Source organism: Myotis daubentonii, chromosome 2 (genome assembly GCF_963259705.1).
Source record: "Myotis daubentonii chromosome 2, mMyoDau2.1, whole genome shotgun sequence".
Lineage (NCBI taxonomy): Eukaryota > Metazoa > Chordata > Mammalia > Chiroptera > Vespertilionidae > Myotis > Myotis daubentonii.
The window spans coordinates 144,745,866-144,766,732 of record NC_081841.1 but is presented as its reverse complement, the minus strand read 5'-3'; the positions used below and the strand labels follow the sequence as shown (position 1 = coordinate 144,766,732).

Genomic DNA, 20,867 nt, shown 5'->3' with positions numbered 1-20,867 from the left:
AAATTTAAAAAACAAGATTTCTGTTAACAGAAAATTGTGATGGTAAAAGTTCAGAAGAAAGTTATCTATCTAGCACTTATTACTTAGAAAAGAAGGCCTTAGGGAGGTCAACCTTAAAATAAATCCAGCATAATAATATTCAGTGCAGAAATATTTATATCTATGTTTACTTATTTTTGTATTAAATAGATGTTTATATATGTATAAAATTTGAATATTATTAGAAAAGTTAGGAAACATTATATCTGCTAAGCTATATGTGATAAGACAGAGTCAGAGTACACTACAGGCAAAAAATTACTTTCTATGAATCATCAATTAATAAATGACTTAACAGCTGTGTTTATATGTATAAATCAAGTTTCTCATTAAAAACTGAAATGATAAATATTAAATATTTAAATATCGTGACTATTTTGAAAACTAATATTATATTAACTAATGTAAAATACATCTGAAATTCTGAAACACAATTTATAAAACAATTAATTTTTCATTTGTTATAATTGGACATTCAAAAAAAGACTATGGTCTCTATAATTCTTACACATGAAAGTAGTTTAATTCTCTTTGGGTAAATCATCAGCAAATATTCCCTTATGCTTGAAACAATGAAACCATAAAATTAAGAAAAAGGCATATCAAATGAATAAATTAAAGTGGACTTTTAGAATGTATGTATTTATTAAGAAATATATTTTCATCTCTGAGTAAACAAGTTCATTCTTATTTGATATCTATGAAGCCTTCAATGTAAATCATAACAAAAGGAGCAAAAACTCTGGCTTAGCTATTATTTGACTCTTTAAAAACTAAAATTCACTCTAAAAATACAACAACACGCTAGACTTATACAATTCCAATTAAGTTTTCATTTTACCTAAATGTGTTGAATTTACTATTTTAATCCTAAAAATGAATATATTAAAATGAAATGTGCATATTTAGGTAAAATATGCCATATTTTGCTTGTAAATAAAATGCAAAATAAGAAAAGTTAGAAAGCATTCATGAAGATAAGAACAAATCTAGTGACTTAATCAAGTTCTCATTCTAAGAAGATTATAGACCACTATCTATGGCCTTTCTTTCTCTCTTGTTTCTGAGGTACTTGAATAGTTGCTCTTTGCCTGGGACAAAGTTGGGATTTGCTGTTTCTTTTGATACATTAATGGTCCATTCCACCATAATAAACTGCAACTCCCGTGCTAATTGGTTCATAATGATTGCTAAGCTTTACACTTGGTAAGCATTGGAAGGCTTCACTCACCTTGTTCAAGTGGTTGGCTTTTAGTTGAAGTAGTTTTCATCTTGAGTGCCTCCCTAACAGACATGTCACAGCAGGAGCCTTTGTTAGTGTCTTGGTCACTGTCAGCCTGATCACTGTCCCCGTGCCCACTGTCTCTCAGGCTGGCTCTTTCTGGGTCCTTAAACGTGGAGCTACTGAAATACATATAAAGACAAAGAAGAGAAAGTGGTGTCTCTACGAGTTTGAGTCTGGTGTGGTTACTTGCAAAGCAATTTTGACACGAATGCAAATGGGGAAGCTGAGAAAGTTATTTAATAGGCCTTACCTTTGAACAAACTGCTGCCTGCTGCCCATGTAATTGGGCTCTGCGGGAAAATTGTCTGTCTGTGAAAGAGAAGGAAAAAAATACGTATAGTTGTACACTGGACAAATCTCCTGCAGAGCAACAAGATTTCCTAGTGGAAAAATGATTAATAATTCAAAAATTCCCTTAATCTTCAGATTTGTACATTTTAATTAAATTGGAAATTGCTGACATGTAATTATGTACTCAGAACAATTAAATGATTCCGGTCCACCAATTACCTGTTAAAGTAAACAATGAGCCTGTCATAACTGGCATTCTCTCTTAGCACCAGGATGGATAACGCTGTGTTGTTTCATTATTTAGATATTAAGATCGAATATTTGTGGGAGGAGTAGAAAAATGACCTAATTTCTCCATAATAAAAGTGTGAATTATTTAATAATACTCATTTTTAACATAATTACATAATCCTCTGGGATTCTATGCCTTCTTTGATGTAATATCATTTTAAAGTCATCCACTCCTCAATTAAGAGATACTGAGCCTTTCCTTCAAATTACCAGAGTAAGGAGGATGGGAGGAGGTAGAAGAAGGTAAAAGGGAGATAAATGGTGATGAAAGGAGACTTGATGTTGGGTGTAAACATAGAATGCAGTATACAGATGATGTATTATAGAATTGTACACATGAAACATATAATTGTAGTAACCAATGTTACCCCAAAAAATTCAGTAAAAAATAAAATAAATAGATAAGCCGGGCCCATATAATTCATTCTCATCTACATCTCTACTATAAAAATTGTACTCCCACAAGACAATGGAAAGATGTATTATTTCCTGGTTATTAAAAACAAAGTAAAATAAAAGTAAGAAATAAAATGTTACTTAAAACACCGAGAGTAAAGACAGTGAGAAACCAGGCTTGTTTTTTGTGGTTGTTTCTACTGCCTCCAAACTGACCTGGAGATCTGCCAAGAAGAACTGAATTCTCCTTGTATCATGGAACAGAGTCTTTTGGGAGAAAGAGACTAGATCTTTCATAGATCTCCCTATACTGTACATTCATACACGTTCCTTCTTGCAGCTGACTCCGGGACAAAGGTACCCTGTTTTCTGCATCACTTCATATCACGCCATTAAGCAGCTATGGGTTCGTACAAGACCATCCAGCATGCGAGTATCAGTGGCACAGGAGCATGCAATTCATGAAGCAGAGGGCCCAAGGTAAGGCTTACTGTAGTGCAATATGTGTTTTCCTTATAAATAAGCCTAATTTATGTTAACAGCACTCTTTTTCTCCCCGTGTAATAATTTAAGTTATTTGGCTTTTCAAAATATACCTGGGGGGAGGGGAGGCATGCTAAGAGTAACATCTTAAAGCATTAAGTTGCAATGTCTGTTAGAAGTTTGGGGACAGAAGAAACCCCTTACAAATATCTTAATTTGTAATATTTTGTTGTTGTTCAAATGAATTTTATCAAAAAAAGTAAAAATGTGGGTAAACAAGGACGATTCATTTCTCACACCTAATCTGTTTAGCTAGTAGTTGATGGCATACATTTTTCATTGACATGTTTTATTTTTTCACAGGCTCTGTAAAGCACCTATTTTGTTTTCAAAATAACAAAATATCATTTTTTAAGAATAATTTAAAGATCTAATTAAGATAATGTAAACCAGCATGAAGGGCAAACATGTTTGCAAAAGCATTTTTCCAATTTTTAAAACTATAATTAGTTGAAATTCCACATTTTAATGTAATAAAATCTAGTTCATCTTTTTAAAAATATATTTTAATTTATTTTAGAGAGAGAGGGAGAGAAACATGGATGTAAGAGAGGAACATTGATCAGCTGCCTCCTGCATGCTCCCTACTGGACATCAAGCCTTCAACCTGGGCACGTGCCCTGACCAGGAATCAAACTCATGACTTTTCGGTGCATGGGATGACACTCAACCAACTGAGCCACACTAGCTAGGGCTAGTTCATCTTTTGAACTGGTCAGAATATGTATACATATGCTTTCAGTTCAAAGTTCAGGATAAATGCCTTAGAACATTTCAGAAAATGAGAATCCTGGGTATTAATGAGAGAGTAAAATGTAATCTGAAAGGCCAAAACTCTAATGAGAAAATAGAAGTGCTATTAAAAGTAATCTTGTGTTTTTGATGGCTTTAATTAAATGGAGCCTTGTAAGAAATTGACACAGGGAGACACATTGGGGAAACTTTTCTTCATCTGTCCTAATCAGGATAGTATTTAAAAATGTTTGCAGATTATTAAAGTTTTAAGGAGTTTAAGTAAAATAAGAGACAAGCAAAAAATAAACATATTCTCATTGAGTAAAAAGCTGTTTTTAAATATGATTAAGCAAAAGCATGTGTGTGTTTGTATGTTTTATGTTTGTTATTAGTAGCAGATGAACTGCTACCAAATATAATTTTGGGGAAAATAGAAAAATAAGAGGAAGTTAGAAAAAAAGGGGGAATTTTGAGGAAAAGGGAGGGAAGAAAAATAATAGAAGTGAGAAAAGCAAGAAAAATAAAGAAAAAGAATTAAAAGGAAAAATATATATATAAAGGAAGAAAAATGAGGGAGTTAAAATGCAGAAAATTTTAAAAGTAATTGGTTTATTATTGTAGAATTTCACAAAGAGCATTTTTTCAAACATGAAATTTAATCAGTAGCACAATAACAGAAGTTACTAGTAATGACTGCATTCACCCATTAAAATGGGTAGGAATGTGAGAGATTTGTGTGTATTCATAATTATCATAATGAAACAGCCATTTTGTCTTAACAAATATATAATAATTCACTATAAAAAACCCACACTGGCTTTATTATAGAAAATAACATTTTCATTATACAGACTCCAAGCATGTCAGAAAACTCATTTAAAATAACCTGAACATAAAATAACAGTATTTGTATAGAAAATGAAAAATAGAGAAAAATAGCCATATTTATCACATCATTTAATTTAGAAGTAGAAGGGCTTTCAGATATTTTTCAATACTGTACTTAAAAATTGACTCCTACCAAAGGACTTGTATGCATGCATATGAGCATAACCAATGGACACAGACAGTAGGGGGGTGAGGGCATGTGCTGGGGGGTGGGGGCGGCCAGGGAGAGGTCAATGGGGGGAAAAAGGAGACTTATATAATACTTTAAACAAGAAGGAATTTTTTAAAAATTGACTTCTACTTGGTAAATTTATAAATTATCTTTTAAGTTTAGAAAGAAAGTAAAATTTGAGGTCACACACTTATAGTTTTCTAAGTCCTAGCAGAGTAATTAAGTGTGAATATTTATAACTCTAAAACCTTTATATTTTTCTACACAAATTATTCACTAGATTTTTCCCCTTCAAATTGAACACAGTTTAACTATTATTTTAAAAACACATAATTTAGCATTGAAATATGTGTACCCTGAATTGGTGGGTAATTACAGAAAAGTTCTAAAGTAGACACTTTTGATACCTTTTTTATCTGTTTCAAAGTTAGGAATTAAAAGACAGAAGTTTGCTTTTGTGATTATTTGCTTATAGCATAAAAGACCTGAACTTACTTATAAAACTGAATATGCCCTCTTATTTTGATTTTTTCTTTCTTGTTATTTTCTTTGATGAAGATTATAAAAATTAGATATTCTTTGCTTTCGTTTGTACAGAAAGCAAAGAAATAAACAAGTTATCAAACAAATTCACAAAGTGGATATGAATGATTTCTTTAATTATTTTCCTTTATGCTTTTCTCTAGTAGTATTCAGCAAATTCTAGTAAATTTATATTATATTCAAAATTTAAAAAATTATCATCAGTAGTTAATATTAAAATATCATCTTCTAAAATTTGCTCATCCTTTTAGAGCTATAAAGATCACATCATAATTTGAAAAAATAGTTTCTTTGAGAAAGGGGAAGGTAGCACTTACTAAAACTGAACCAAGTTGGCTAAAATTGGGAAAGCTCTTCTTTTATGGAAGTTGATTAATTTGATACAGCTACTTACATGTGCCTAAAGAAGTTGAACTGAAAATGGATAGTAAAAGGAGCCAAAATTGTTTTTCTACACTAGTAAACTAGTAAAAATAGAAATATTAAAGACATATCAAGCATTTGACAAATTCAACATCTATTAATGATAAATTTCTCATCAAATAAGAATAAAAAAACTTTCTCAATTGTATTAAGGGCATCTATGAAAAAACAAAGGGTATAACTAATACAGTACTGGTGAAACACTGAAAAAATTTACCACTTCTATTAATCATTGCACTGAAAGTCCTAATTGTTCAATAAGGCAAGAAAAATAAAGGATGCACAGATTAGAAAGAAATGGGAAAAAATACAGACAATATCATTGTATTCTTAGGTAATATTATGTAGTTAGAAAGTAGGAAGGAATTAAAACAAAGAAAACTTCTTAGAACTAATAAGTAAGTTAAGCAATGTTGCCACATTCAAGGTCCCGCAGAAAAATTAATTATATTTCTATATTCTAGCAATAAGCTATTGGAGATCAAAATTGCGAAAGCAATGCATTTATAACAGCTCCCTAAAAATCAAATACTTAGCAAATTGTGCTTTAAAAAACAAGTATAGAATCTGTATACTGAACTTTACAAAAACTGATTACATAAATCAAAAAAGCTTATGTAATGAAGACATATATATGTTTATCATTGGAAGATACAACATGGTAAAGATGTAATTCCACTCAAATTCCCAGCATGATTTCCTATAGATATAGACAAGAGGATTCTAAAATGTAGCAAAGAAACTGTAATAGCCAAAACACATTTTTTTTAAAAAAAGAACAAATTTGAAGGAGATACACTACCCTATTTTAAGACTTATTATGAAATGACCCTATCAGGATAATGCAGCATTGTTGATGAAAAAGACATATAGATCAATGAAACAGAAGAGAATTTCCAGAAATAGTCCACACAAATATGGTCAATTGATTTCTAACAAAGTTGCAAAAGGCAATTCAATAGGTAGTTCAAAAGAAATGAATCTCAACCTTAGACTTTACACTTTATATTAAAAAAAAGAATAAAACAAAACATCCTCAAAATAGATCATAGTTCTGAATTTAAAATGTCAAACTAAAACTTTATAAGAAAACCTAGCAAAAAATATTTGTGATTTCGTGTTAGGCAGGATTCTCCGACATGATACCAAAATCATCATCCATAGGAGGGAAAATAAGCCAAATTAACCCAGCAATTTTGCGTTTACCTTAGAGAAATGCAAACTATGATCACATAAAAATTTGCATATGAATATTTACAGAAACTCTCTTTTCCAAAATTGGAATCAGCCCAGATATCTTCTAACAGGTGAATAGATAGACTGTGGTACATACATACAATGGAAAACTATCCTATATTATAAAAGCATAATATGCAAATTGACTGGGGTGCGGAACGACTGGTCTTTATGATGTGCACTAATCACTAGGGGGCAAATGCTCAATGGAAGAGCTGCTCCCTGGTGGTCAATATGCTCCCACAGGGAGAGTGCCGCTCAGCCAGAAACCGGCTCATGGCTGGTGAGTACAGCAGCAGTGGCGGGAGCCTCTCCCACCTCCGTGGAAGTGCTAAGGATGTCTGTCAGTCAGACATCCTCTAAGGGCTCCTGGACTGTGAGAGGGTACAGGCCCAGCTGAGCCCTCCGGCCCCGCGCCCCGAGTGCATGAATTTTGTGCACTGGGCCTCTAGTTTAGCAATAAAACATAAACTATTGATGAAACAACTTAGACTGATTTTAAAAGCACGATATTGAGTAAAAAAGAGACAGTCTAAAAAAATTGCATACTATATGATTCTACTTATAAGACTTCTCAAATAAATCCTATCTAATAAAAGAGAAAAATGGTAATTGGCGTACGACGATACCCTTTTCATTGGCTAATCAGGGCTATATGCAAATTAACTGCCCACTAAGATTGGCAGTTAACTGCCAATGTTAACTGCCAACAAGATGGCGGCTAATTTGCATATGTAGGCACAATGCAGGGAGGCGAAAGGGAAAGCAGGAAGAAGCCCCCTGCCACTGACAGTGATCGGAAACCCAGGGGGGAGCTAAGAGCTGGGGGGCAGGGCAAAGGCGGACCTGGGGCCGCCTTTGCCATGCCCCCCAGCCATGATTGGAGAAACAGGCGCCTTTTCCGCCCTGGCCAGTGATAGCAGGAAGTAGGGGTGGAGCCAACGATGGGAGCTGGGCACGGTCGAGGCTTGCAGTCCCGGGAGCTAGGGGTCCCTTGCCTGGGCCTAAAGCGGAGCCCATGATCGCGGGGCCGCTGCAGCTGTGGGTCCCCGCTGCCCGAGCTGGACGCCTCAGCCAGAGGCGTTAGGCCTGGGCAGGGGCGGAGCCTGCAACCACGGGGAACTGGGGGTCCCCTGCCCAGGCCTGACACCTCTGCCGGAGGCCTCAGGCCTGGTCAAGGGGCCGATCCGGTGATTGGTGATCGGAGGGTGATGAGGGTCAACTCCTCTGGCTGAGGCATCAGGCCTGGGCTGGGGGCTGAGCCGGGGATTGGGGGGATATGATGGTCCCCTTGCCCAGGCCTGAAGCCTGGGTCAGAGGCGTCAGGCTTGGGCGGGGGGTGGAGCAAGCGATCAGAGGGAGATGGGGGTCCCCTGCCCAGGCATGTTTCCTAGGCCAGAGGCCTCAGGCCTGGGCGGGGGCCAGAGCCAGTGATCGGGGGGAGATGGGGGTCCCCTGTCCAAGCCTGACACCTCTGGCAGAGGCGTCAGGCCTGGGCAAAGGGCTGATCAGGAGATCGGAGGGTGATGGGGGTCTACGCCTCTGGCCGAGGCATCAGGCCTGGGCAAGGGGCAGAGCCAGCAATCGGAGGGGTCTGGGGGTCCCCTGCCCAGGCCTGACGCCTGGGCCAGAGGAATCAGGCCTGGGCTGGGGGCAGAACCAGTGATGGGGGGAAATGAGGGTCCCCTGCCCAGGCCTGACGCCTCTATCTGAGGCGTCAGGCCTGGGCAAGGGGCCGATCCTGCGATTGGAGGGTGATGGGGGTCAACGCCTGAGGGCTCCCAGTATGTGAGAGGGGGCAGACTGGGCTGAGGGACACCCCCCCACACACACACACACACACACACACACCCAGTGCACGAATTTCGTGCACCGGGCCCCTAGTAAAAAATAAAAGGCTATTATGAAAAAGAACAGATTAATGGTTGCCAGGGGAGAAAGTTGACTACAGAGATACCTCCCGAGGAAGCTTTTAGGGTAATAAAACTGTTTAGTGATCTGACTGTGATGCTGGTTTCATTTTGCCATATATGAATAAAAATACATAGAACTCCACACTCAATAAAAGATTCATTACACTGGTTGCTGATAAAAGATATTTCCAAAAATATATGTAAGATCATCATCTGCATCTTATATATGCTGGGGATCCAACTGTTTCCTAGAGAATTATAAAACTACTAAGTGCCCAAATTCGTGCACAGGTGGGGTCCAGCTGGCCCACCCCAATCAGGGCTGCTGGGCAGTTAGCCGGCCAGCCCCATGCCCGATGGGGGTGGAGACAGCCAGGGGGAGGGACTGTAGGCAGTTCATCAGCTGGCCCTGCCCCTTGGTAGAAGTCCTGGTTGAACTCTGGGTCAAACTCCCAGTTGAGGGGGCAATTTGCATATTAGCCTTTTATTATATAGGATAAGTTATTTTATTAAATAGTCTCAGTAAAGAGTGTTTCTGGACTTTGTCCTTTAAATTATACTGAGTCAACTTTTAAAACCCATGTAGAAATCCCATTTTCATTTGGACAGACTACAAATGGATTCAAGATATAAAGACCTACTTAGCCACACTAGCAAACACAAGCAACAACTCTATAAGACAGGCACCTTAAATATGAATTATTTAGCTCAATTTTCATTTCTTTGAAGGATTTTTTGTGTGTGTGCAGTTCCCGTTTACCCAGCCATAGTAAATACTTTAAATAAAGATTACAGACTGCCTTTATTGCAAAGGCAATAGCTTTTCCTTTCAGTGCAGGAAACAAACCTGGCTAGATCATGAAGCACTGAGAGCCATCCTGAGAAATGGCAAGTTTTTAAATTTAGAAATACCTTGTAAAATTGATTATATATTTGAAAGTAAGTGAATAGCATATCTTTGTAAAGCCTTTAAACCCATCTAATATGAAATGATTAGCATCTAAGATGTAGCAAAGTATATGCAAAATATTGTCAAAATAATTTTACAACTTTGAGGTAAAATTAGGATAATATTATCTAAAAATATGTGGGTTGCCCTAATCAGTTTGGCTCAGTGGATAGAGCGTTGGCCTGGGAATTGAAGGGTCCCAGGTTTGATTCCGGTCAAGGGCATGTACCTTGGTTGTGGGCACATCCCCAGTAGAGGGTGTGCAGGAGGTAGCTGATAGATGTTTCTCTCTCATCGATATTTCTAGTTCTCTATCCCCCTCCCTTCCTCTCTGTAAAAAATCAATAAAATATAATAAAAAAATAAAAATGTCTGAGCTAATACAGGAAAATTTCTTAGTTAAATAATGTAGCTAGAGGCCCAGTGCATGAAAATTTATGCACTGGAGGAGGGGTCCTTCAGCCTGGCCTGCCCCTCTCACAGTTCCAGAGTCCTCAAAGGTGGAAGGCAACTTGGAGATTAGGGGAAGGCGATGCCCCATTACACTTCTGCTGCTGCCACTGCTGGCAGAGCAAGCCTCGGCCGGCCCTGGGTGGCTGGGGGCTGAGAGGACTAGGGGACTACAGAGGCAGGTGCACGGAGTGGCCGGGCCAGCCTGGGGGTGGGCCTAGCCTTGCTGCATGCCTGCCACCCCAGTGAGGCTGAGAGGACTGGGCACCACCATCTTTGAGGGTAGGGCAGTCAATTAGCATGTTCCTTCCTTATTGGCTGCAGGTGCTGCCATCTTTGCAATGGTCAATTAGCATATTCCCTCTTTATTAGATAGGATTTATGTTATTAGTTTTTAATTTTTTAAGCTCTATATGCAGCATAGTAATGATTGTGAAATCATAATAACTGAATCAAAGTCTAGTCAATTTTGAAACAGTATTTGGATTTCTAGAAAATGGGAAATTTGGGATGAGAAAAATAAAGATGTCATCATTTTGGATATTGTTTCAAATGAATTTCGATGTAAAAATATCAGAATACTAGTCTCAAAATGTGTCCCTGCAAAAGAGAGAATAATGTAAACATTAGGAAACTGGGTTAGTTTTCACCATCATAAATACTATTTAACTAAATGTTGCTAGGGTTCCAACTTTAATCAGTGCAATCCTATGTGATTAATATATACACACCACCTTGGTGCTATCTAGCCAGTATTATCTTTTTTTTTTTTTTAAATACGTTTCATTGATCTTCCACAGAGAGGAAGGGAGAGGGAGAGAGAGCTAGAAACATCAATGAGACAGAAACATCGATTTAGCCACCTCCTGCACACTCCCCACTGGGGAGGTGCCCGCAACCAAGGTACATGCCCCTGACTGGAATCAAACCTGGGACCCTCGAGGCCACAGGCCGACACTCCATCCACTGAGCCAAACTGGCCAGGCTAGCCAGTATTATCTTATATTTCCTGGTTTAGAGTCATGGAACAGTCAGGGAATTTCATATGGAGAGATCAATTTTTGTGTTACCAGAATCATGGTTGCAAAAACTAGGAGGCTGTAGTTTATAAACTGCTAGCATTTTTAACATCCTTTTGCCTTTCTATGTCAGTTTCTTTACCTAAGAGGACACCTTGAGAATAAAAGCCTCCTTAAATTTTGAACCTTGTGTCATCCTATCTCAGGCCTAAAGGAGAGAAGTAGAAGATATAAAAAAAGAGCCAAATAGAACTTCTAAAGATGAAAACTACAAAATTTCAAATTAAAAAAACAATGAATAGGCTTGACAGTAGATTTGACCCTAAGGAAGAAAAGATGCAGCATTTGGCAGCAAGTTTTAGAAACATTTGCCTCAATATTTCATGTAATATTAAAGCTAGTTTTATGTGTTTATCTATATAAGCTTTCTATAATACTAGAGGCCCGATGCACGAAATTCATGCAAGAGTAGTCCTTCCTTCCCCCAGCTGCCAACACCAGCTTCCCTCTGGCACCCAGGACCCAAGCTTCCCTCGCAGCCCTGGCTTCATCCGGAAGGTCGTCCAGAAGGATGTCTGGAAGGACATCCAGTTTAGTTAAGATATTACGCTTTTATTATTATAGATTTGTCTCAACATTGTCTTTATGAATTTTCAATATATTAGAGAGTAAAGACAGGTATGTCAAACACAAAAGAATCTCCCAAAGGTTGTAATACAAATATGAAGAAAGTTTTAAATCTAGCAATATTGATCTAGAATAAGAAATATTAAGAAAAAATGAAAGTATGCATTTGAATCTGAAGTCATCATTAAGAGAGCAACTTACCTCCCACAACTAATTTGGAGTTGGATGTGCTGGTATGGTTTTAAGTCATATCATTTTAGCTTCAATTATAATTAGGTGATCAGTGTTTTCCTAATCTAGGTGCATAGGGGAATGGAATTTTGAAAATTCCTTTGAATTAGGGACACCAGGTTGGAGCCATTGGGTTGAAAAGGAAATAAAATATATTAAACTTTCCCTTATTTCAAAGGCACTGCTTTTCACATTGATAACAAGAATTCTCTTTGCAGCAGACTACAGTAAACACAAGGGAGGATTAAGAGGTGAATAATTCACTGTAAGCCTTTTCATACTGACACTGCTTCTCATAGCTTTTCCTTCAACAGAATATATGGTGTGGTTCTTTCTGTCTACATTGCTGAAGTAGGCAACAGTATTTTAAGCCACCACTTATAAAGTTATCTGACAGCGGTATGCTTCGGCATTTTTAAAGTGTGTGAGGTATGGCAATAACTGTATTTATCAGTGATTTTCAAAATAATACATTTTATACCAATTCAGTGTGGTTGACATTTGTGCTTTGTTACTAAAGGCATAATAAAAGCATGAGAAATCTGTACCATATTTAGCAAAAACTAGCATTATTTTAAATTTAAAATGGGAGAACAACAAATCCACATCTTTAAGCAATAATTTTAAATCTACTGCTCAGTTAGGATGACTTAGTTGATTTTTCTTGTTTTCCATTTTATTTTTTATTGAACTTATTAAGATGAAATTAATAAAATAATACAGATTTCCAAGTGTACAACTTGATAAAACATCTCTGCATATTACATTGTGCGCTCACCACCCAAAGACAAGTGTTCTTCCATCACCTTTTATCCCCACTTTGTCCTCTTCTACCTCTGCGCACACCCCTTTCTCTCTCGCAATCCCCATACTACTGTCAGTCTCTGTTTTTTACTTATTTTGTACTTTTGCTTAATCCCTTCACCTTCTTCACCCAGCCCTCCCACTCTCTCTCCTCTGACAGCTGTCAGTTTGTTCTCTGTATCTGTGCATTTGTTTCTATTTTATTGGTTTCTATTTTGTTTAATTTTGTTCATTATATTTCAAATATAAGTGAAATCATATGGTATTTCCTTTTCTTTGCCTAACATATTTCACTTAGCATAATACTCTCCAGGTCCATTCAGAATGTCACAGAAGGCTTGCTTCTTTTTTACTGCTGAATAGTATTCAATTGTGTAAATATACCACAGCATTTTTATCCACTCCTCTACTGAGGAGCACCTGGGCTGCTTCCAGATCTTGGTTATTGTAAATAATGCTGCAATGAACATAAGGGTGCATATATTCTTTTGAATTAGTGTTTCTGGTTTCTTTAGATATATTCCCAGAAGTGGAATTTCTGCGTCGTACGGCAGTTCTATTTTTAATTTTTTGAGGTACCTCCAGTTTTCCTCATGGCTATACCAATCTACATTCTCACCAACAGTGCGCAAGGGTTCCCTTTTCTCCACATCCTCACCAACACTTGTTGTTTGTTGATTTATTAATGATAGCCATTCTGACAGGCATGGGGTGGTATCTCATTATGGTTTTAATTTGCATTTCCCTCTGATTAGTGATGTTGAGCCTCTTTTCATATGTCTATTGGCCATCTGTAAGATCTGGCTGCCTATTAAACTCTCTTACAAATGTTAGTTAACCTTCTTATAAATGACACTGATGACTTAATGATTTCTGTGCCAGAATATAATTGTGCAATTTATAAATCTTACAGAAAATCATCTTTGACAAGAAGAAAATGAGATAAAATGTAAGGTGAGTGCTATTTGTTATCTATAAAAGCACACAAAATAGATAATGCTGCAAATTTTCTATATTTCTGCTGAGGTTCGGAGTGCAAAAGCCACTGAGTTGCCACTAAATGCTACATGTGCTTTCTCATTGGCAATGGCAGAGTGTTATGCCATAGTTGATGTCTTCTGATATATATCCAAACTTGCTTCCTGGTTGCTAATTTCCACTTCCCTGATCAATCCATTTTCTTCAATGAGGTCACCCTCTCCATTTCAACTCTGCTGATTTTTTTTTCTATCTCACAGCTAGACATTTCGATTTAGGGAAGTCTCCTCTTATTGTGCTATTTTCCATCTCTATTAAGAACGCTAAAGAATTTTTCCAATGGAGGAATATCTAAAACTAGATTCTTTGCAATTGGACCTCCAAGACTAAAAAACTCAAAGTTTTATGTAGCCAATGAAAAATTGTTACAGGTCTGAACTTCTTCTAGAATTCTAGGTATGAAAAGAAAGAGAGAGAAAAAATGAAGGGAAACAAACTGGTGACCAATTATTTTTCTGATTATCACTACAAATGCTGAGTCTTCTGTGATACAGTATTTAAATATTTTATTAATTTTAAGGAACTTGCCAGTTAGAAAAGAAAATTTTTACAAATTAAATATTTAAATTCAAACCAGTTTTTACATTAATTTATTTAACAAATATAGACATGCTTTGAACCTATACTGCACTGAATCTAAATGTATGTAAATGATGTCATTGCATCATTCTGTGCTTGAAGGATGCTGTCCTATACTAGGATCTACAAAACAGTAGTATTGATATTCATTATTCATTCTCCTCATTGCACTAGCAGACAGAGTAGTGTTACTGTCCACATTTTTGTAAAACAGACAAACTACAGATAACAGACTTCCATAAAGTTGCCCATCATATGCCTGATTCATTGGCAAACAATAACACTTACCATAGAGTGCCAGTCAGTTGCTATACTGGCTCTCTAAGAAAGAGAGAAAAACAATGCTCTATCTCCATATTTTCAGAAATAAGTTAATAAGAAATTGATGTAGCTTATCTTGAAATGCTTTTAAAGTTATTATCACATACTAAGCAAAAGCAGTGCTACTATCACCCTAATAACAGATGGTTCTTTGAAACAGTCTGCACTTTTGCCTTTCTATACTTTAATGTTAAATTATTTTAATAGGCTGAATATTTTACATGTATATATAACTCCAATAATTAGATATTTCCTTTGGTCAATAACATAAAAAGGTAATAATGGCATTTATTATTAAATATTCTAATGCATGCAGTATTACTAAACCATCATTCTAGTCATATAAATTGTCAAAATAGCAACTTCTCAAAAAACGCTTATCTTTTGAAGTGCAAAAGAAATTTAAGGTACTATATTTAGTAAAATATATATATATATGTATATATATATATATATATATATATATATATATATGTAATATGCAAATGAAGTTGAGACTCCATCATGGTCACAACCATCCCAGGAGGAGGGGCCAGGCTCTGCCCAAGCCTGAGAGATCAACATAGAGGGGCACCTGCTCAGAGCCTCTGTGGTGCGGCTGGGGGCAGGCCCCCAGCGGACACACACACACACACACACACACACACACACACACGGGGAGCCTGCTCCAACCCTCCACGGCCAGACTGCCTCCTGGATTAGGAAGACTAAGCCATCAGTAGGACATCCCCTAAGGGCTCCCAACTGTGAGAGGGGTGAGGCTGGGCTGAGGGACCCCACCCCCCAGTGCACGAATTTCATGCACTGGGCCTCTAGTTATATAATATTCCCAAATAACTAACTTAAAATGTGAACCAATCTGTATGTCTGTTATCCATTTCATCAATTTACTTTTCTCACAATACACTAAAACTAAAACTTTATGAATGGAATGATTTAATAAACACAATTCACCAGTCTTACTCCTCAAAATATTAAATTGTTAATCATAAGATATAAGTCAATTATTTACATAATGAGTTACATTTCAAAAATTAAATAAAAAGTTATCAATAAGATTAGTTTCCTGTCTGATTTTGCATCAGCCTATATAGCAGGTGTATTCTAATTTTTAATAGGAGGAAAAAATAGAAGGAATTTAAGATGAATTGAATGGTGCAACACCTTTTAATTTTTCTCCTCTACATCTTGATAGGCACAGAGAATGTTTAACTCTTTATAATTATAAGCAACATTTTAGCCAACCAGCTAAGCAAACAATATATTTTATAATAATTAGTAAATACTTTGAGGGAATTTTTAAGTCTCCAATCTTTTGCATGGGTTTCAAAGATAATTTACTAACCCTTTCCAAAAATCAAAGCAAAACAAAACAAAAATAATGTAAAAATTTAAAATTCTGAGATAATTTACCTATTGGATTTGAATTTCTGGTTTGAAAATGAACTAGAAATTGAGAATACAATTATAAAAAGTTAGGAGATAATATGCAAAGCATTTGGAAGACTTGTCCTCCAAAATGACTAATACAAAGGAAAGGGTGTTTCTAAATTTGAGGGAAATATTAATTATTAATCAAAACAGATCCAGAGACAGAGAAGCATTGATCAGATACTCAAACCTCAGAGAGAAGGTAAGGGAGGGTGGGGGTAAAGGGGAGAGATCAAAGGACTTGTATGCATGCATATAAGCATAACCAATGGACACAGACACTAAGGGGTGAGGCTATGTGCAAGGGGGGGGGCAGAATGGGGAGATAAGGACACATATGTAATACCTTAATTAATAAAGAAAAAAATCTATAAGTATTAGATTATCAGAATATTTATCATTCCCATCCTAAAATACAAGAATAAGTATTACATTTTAAATCTATGATTCAATGAAAATAGTCTATTTTAGGTTGGCATTCAGACCTGAAATTAAAATAAAGCTAAGTGTCTTTACTAACATTAATATATTTTTAATTAAACATTAGCACCAAATGAAATGAAATATCTTTCGACTCTTTATCACACTGTCACTTAGTACCTAAGTCAAGCATCTCCAGCTCTTTCTTTGCTTGAAAAGTTTAATTAGAAGAATTTTTCTCTTCTTGCTAACATAAGAGAAGCAATCTTACCTAGATAATCCCTTCATGAGATAATAAACCTGTATTCTTCAATCCCTAGTTCTGACATAGCAATCACTTTGATTTTACTGGAAACTGTTTATAATCTACATGATGCAGTTTTTTACAATAACATAAATGGGAAAAAATAGAGATATTGTTAAGATTAAGTAATACATTACAAAAGTGGTTGGAGAACTCTGGCTGGTGACCCACTATCTGTTTGTGAAAATAAAGTTTTATTGGAACCTAGCCATGTGCATTTATTTATACGTTATCTATGGCTGCTTTCATGCTTCAATGGCAGAGTAGTTGAGACAGAGACCATGGGGGCCATAAACCATAATATATTTACTATCTGTCCCTTACTAGAAAAAGTACAGGCTCCTGGATTAGGAAGACTAAGTCTCAGTTCTTAACTTTATAATTAAAAATTTTACTCTACTCACTCCTGTAGATAAAATACTAATGAAGCATTTTAATATATACACCATGCTTAATTAGGTTATCATTTAGAAAAAACACAAGTCTTTTTCAGCCTCTGTAGAAAACAGACTTCCTTCATAGTGGATGCATTTGAAGTGGTCCTGATTAAAAAACTATTCATATATTGTTAAATGAATTTCTGTTTTAGGTGATTTTTAATATGTTTATATTCAATTCCAAACTACTTAAAACCATGGAAATAGTACTATCATGGGAACAACCTGAAAACAAAAATGCACTTTGATATATGAAGCTTCCTGAAGTACATTACAAATTTCTTCAAAATGTGCTTAAAACAAAAGTAATTCGTGTTTTTTCCCTCCCTAGGGGAAAGTAATTTTCATTTCTTGGTCTTTTGTCTCCTGACCTTCCTTATGTATTTTACAGGGTAACCTTGTCACTATATTTTAACTCTTCCAAACATTATTTCCTTTCAACCTTAGCAGCTGGGGCTATCATAATTATTTCTATCTCATGGATGGAAAAACTGAGGCCTGTGGAACTCATGAATAGCCAGCTGGAGGTCCAGAGATGAGTAAGTAATAGGAAAAAGTTCCTCTTGACTAAAAATTTCACACTCTTTCAAATAAAAAATCTGCAAGTATTATGTGATGCATCTCGCTTCTGTGTGTATAGTTATTTGCTGTCTAGCCTATTCAACTTATCATTCTCTGGTTTATTTTACAGATTTATTATTTTCATTCTAATTGTTAATCAGAGCTTCCTATCGAGTTCTAATACCAGGATACACTCTCTGGCATGGCTTTTTTCCTATAACTATTCAGTTCTTAATTAGTTTAAACACAAACAAAAACAATGAGTTCTACTGGACAATTTTGGTTAGAATAAAAGAACCCATCTAATTCTATGATCAAATCTGAGAATCCTGGGCTGCTCTGGATCCTCCAAAATTTGAATTTATTTCACTCTACAGGAACAACCCATATGTCCTCTTAAAACTATTACTGGTTTCTCCATTGCAAGACCCTGTAGCAATGTGCTGTACATAGGTCCCAGCAGAGTTTTTGATGCTTACTATGTGGAGGCCTTAAAGAATTCTCTTCCAAATGGATCTAGAGTCTAGGAATGATATCGCAGTACGTACTTTATACCAACAATTATGCATGCTATAAGATGCTCTCATACTCCATGGATACAATAGAAAGGCATGCCAAGCGTGATACCCCACCTGGTGAAGGAGAAAATGCCTAAACTTTGGGTCAGATGACATTAGTTCTCTATTCCTAGCTAGCTGGAAATACCTGGATAACATGTCTTTGCTGCAATTTTCTCACATGAAAATAAGTGTAAATGAAATAGGTCCCTGTCGTATGTTTCTAACTTTCTGGTATTCATTGCCTTACAACAGTTCTTTTGTAGAAATGTTTCAAGGTCTCCTTGCCTTAAAAAGCAGAGTTCTTATGGAAGACTTCATAACATCTTCTACTTGAGAGCTGACTTTGTTAATTTAGGAAGTTTAAGGTAACTGAAAACCAGTGTTTGCAAGACAGTCTATCAAAAATTGGTCCCTTTTTAACATGTCTATTTACCATAAAACACAAGTCACCAATACTGATTTAGAGAGGTCAAAATAAAATTTGCAATAAACTAAATCAGAATTCTAGAAAAATTACTGTTTTATAATTATAAGTACTCTGGAATGGAATTGTACTCTTATATAATTACTAACATTATGCCAACTGAAATAATTGTTTTCACAGAGATTATGTCTGCATAGCTGTATCTAAAATTTAACTGCACCAGAATATTTTATGCAAATTGCTGCTAACAGCAATAATGATATGTGTAATATTTATTAAGCATAGAGTATCCTTCATATTCTTTATATGCATAATCATATTTCATCTTTAACTCTTATGGCAGTCCTATGAACAGCAAATATTATTACACCTGATTTTTAAAAAAACCATAAAATTATGAGTTAGCAACTTGCTCTGGACTGAATAGCTAGTTTATTTTAAAAACCAAAAACTGTGGGAATAGAATCTCACTGTAAAGAATTTGTCAATCAGAGAGTAACTGATTAAAAAATTATAACATATCTATTAATTGGCCCAGAATCCCACCATGGTTAAGAGAAGAAATAAAAAAGATAATATGAAACTACATCACTGACATGAGAAAATATTTGTATTTATATAACTTTAAGCAAAAAAAAAACAGTTTAATACATTATGTTAGCCTATACCACCTGTTGTAAAAACAATTTAGCTTGTGTGATAGAAAGATATATGGATTCACAATCCTTTATTCAAAACCCTTGCATCCAGACATGTTTTGTATAACTCTTTCATATTTGAGAATTACATTTTGTTGTATATTCATGCATTACCCATCTCAGCAGGGACTGGTTGGAAAAACACCACATATTAAACATGTGAATATTTCTTCAAGAAAATAAATGTTAATATTAACACTAAGTGGAATATGTCAAGATTTAAAATAAACTTAAATCAGTTTATGTCAGAATTCTTTGGATTTTTTACTAAAGAAAGGTTGCAGATCTGAAAACAAAAGGTTTATAATAGCTACCTCTGACTATTAAATTATCAGCAATTACAATTTTTTTAAATGCAACTTTTTCTATTTTCAGTTTACAGGTATGTAATAAGTTCATACTACATACCAGGTGCTGTTTTAGGTATGGGTTTTTAGTATAATTTTTGCATTAAGTACGAATTTCTCTCTAAATTAGGGGGAGATATAATCATTTAATTTTTAAAAAAATAAGAAGGTGGGAGTTGGAAGGGCAGGAAGAGATTAACCAAATAACATATATGCATATTTGCATACCCCATGGACACATACAATAGTATGGTGAAGTCATGGAGTTGGGTTGGGGCTGGGTTAAGGGGGAGAAGGGGATGGGGGACATCTGTAATACTGTCAACAATAAAAAAAAGAAATAAAAAAAGAAACTTAGAGACACATATAATGAAAAAAGACTTGAAATTCTTTTAATGCAGAAACTTGGATTTTTGCGTATTGGGGTTTTATTGTTTTTCCCAAGAGTAAAGTCTCTACTAGGGAAACTTTCGACTTGCCAAAAATCAAACAGAAAAGGAGTACCTGGCCCTGCAGTAAAATGTAGCCAATTCATCCCTGGAGGCTGACTACAAATTCCCCAGTTCAATGCTAGAGTGGTTGAAATCCAAAAGACACTAGACTAGCAGTGCCTGAATCTCAACTACCTAGGTCTAGAGGCACAGTCTCAGGGGAATAACTTCCTCTTTGGAATATTTGTTATGGAACACACACACACACACACACACACACACACACACACACACACACATCAAGGGTTTAAAAATCTCATTATTACATCTCAATTGTTCTTGAAGAACTCTTCTTTATAGACCATCTATCTATATTTTTATTAAAAATCTTATGTCTTCTTAATGTAGAACTAGATACCTTTTTGTATTAATATTAAATGCAAAGTAGAAAATAATCTTCCAAAAGAAATGAAAAGCAGAA

At 35.7% G+C, this 20,867-nt stretch overlaps 1 protein-coding gene across 3 annotated transcripts in view; it reads right to left on the bottom strand.

Annotated features, from left to right (window-relative positions):
* PCDH17 (protocadherin 17) overlaps positions 1–20,867 on the bottom strand; it is a 92,963-nt gene that overhangs the window by 52,005 nt on the left and 20,091 nt on the right. For 2 of the 3 annotated variants that reach the window (XM_059684790.1, XM_059684792.1), the window contains exons 2-3: positions 1,575–1,633; positions 1,271–1,443 (exon numbers count right to left, since the gene is read on the bottom strand). In XM_059684790.1, the coding sequence (XP_059540773.1) occupies positions 1,271–1,443; positions 1,575–1,633 (232 nt within the window). The remainder of the gene's footprint in view (positions 1–1,270; positions 1,444–1,574; positions 1,634–20,867) is intronic. The other variant, XM_059684791.1, reaches the window with a different exon arrangement.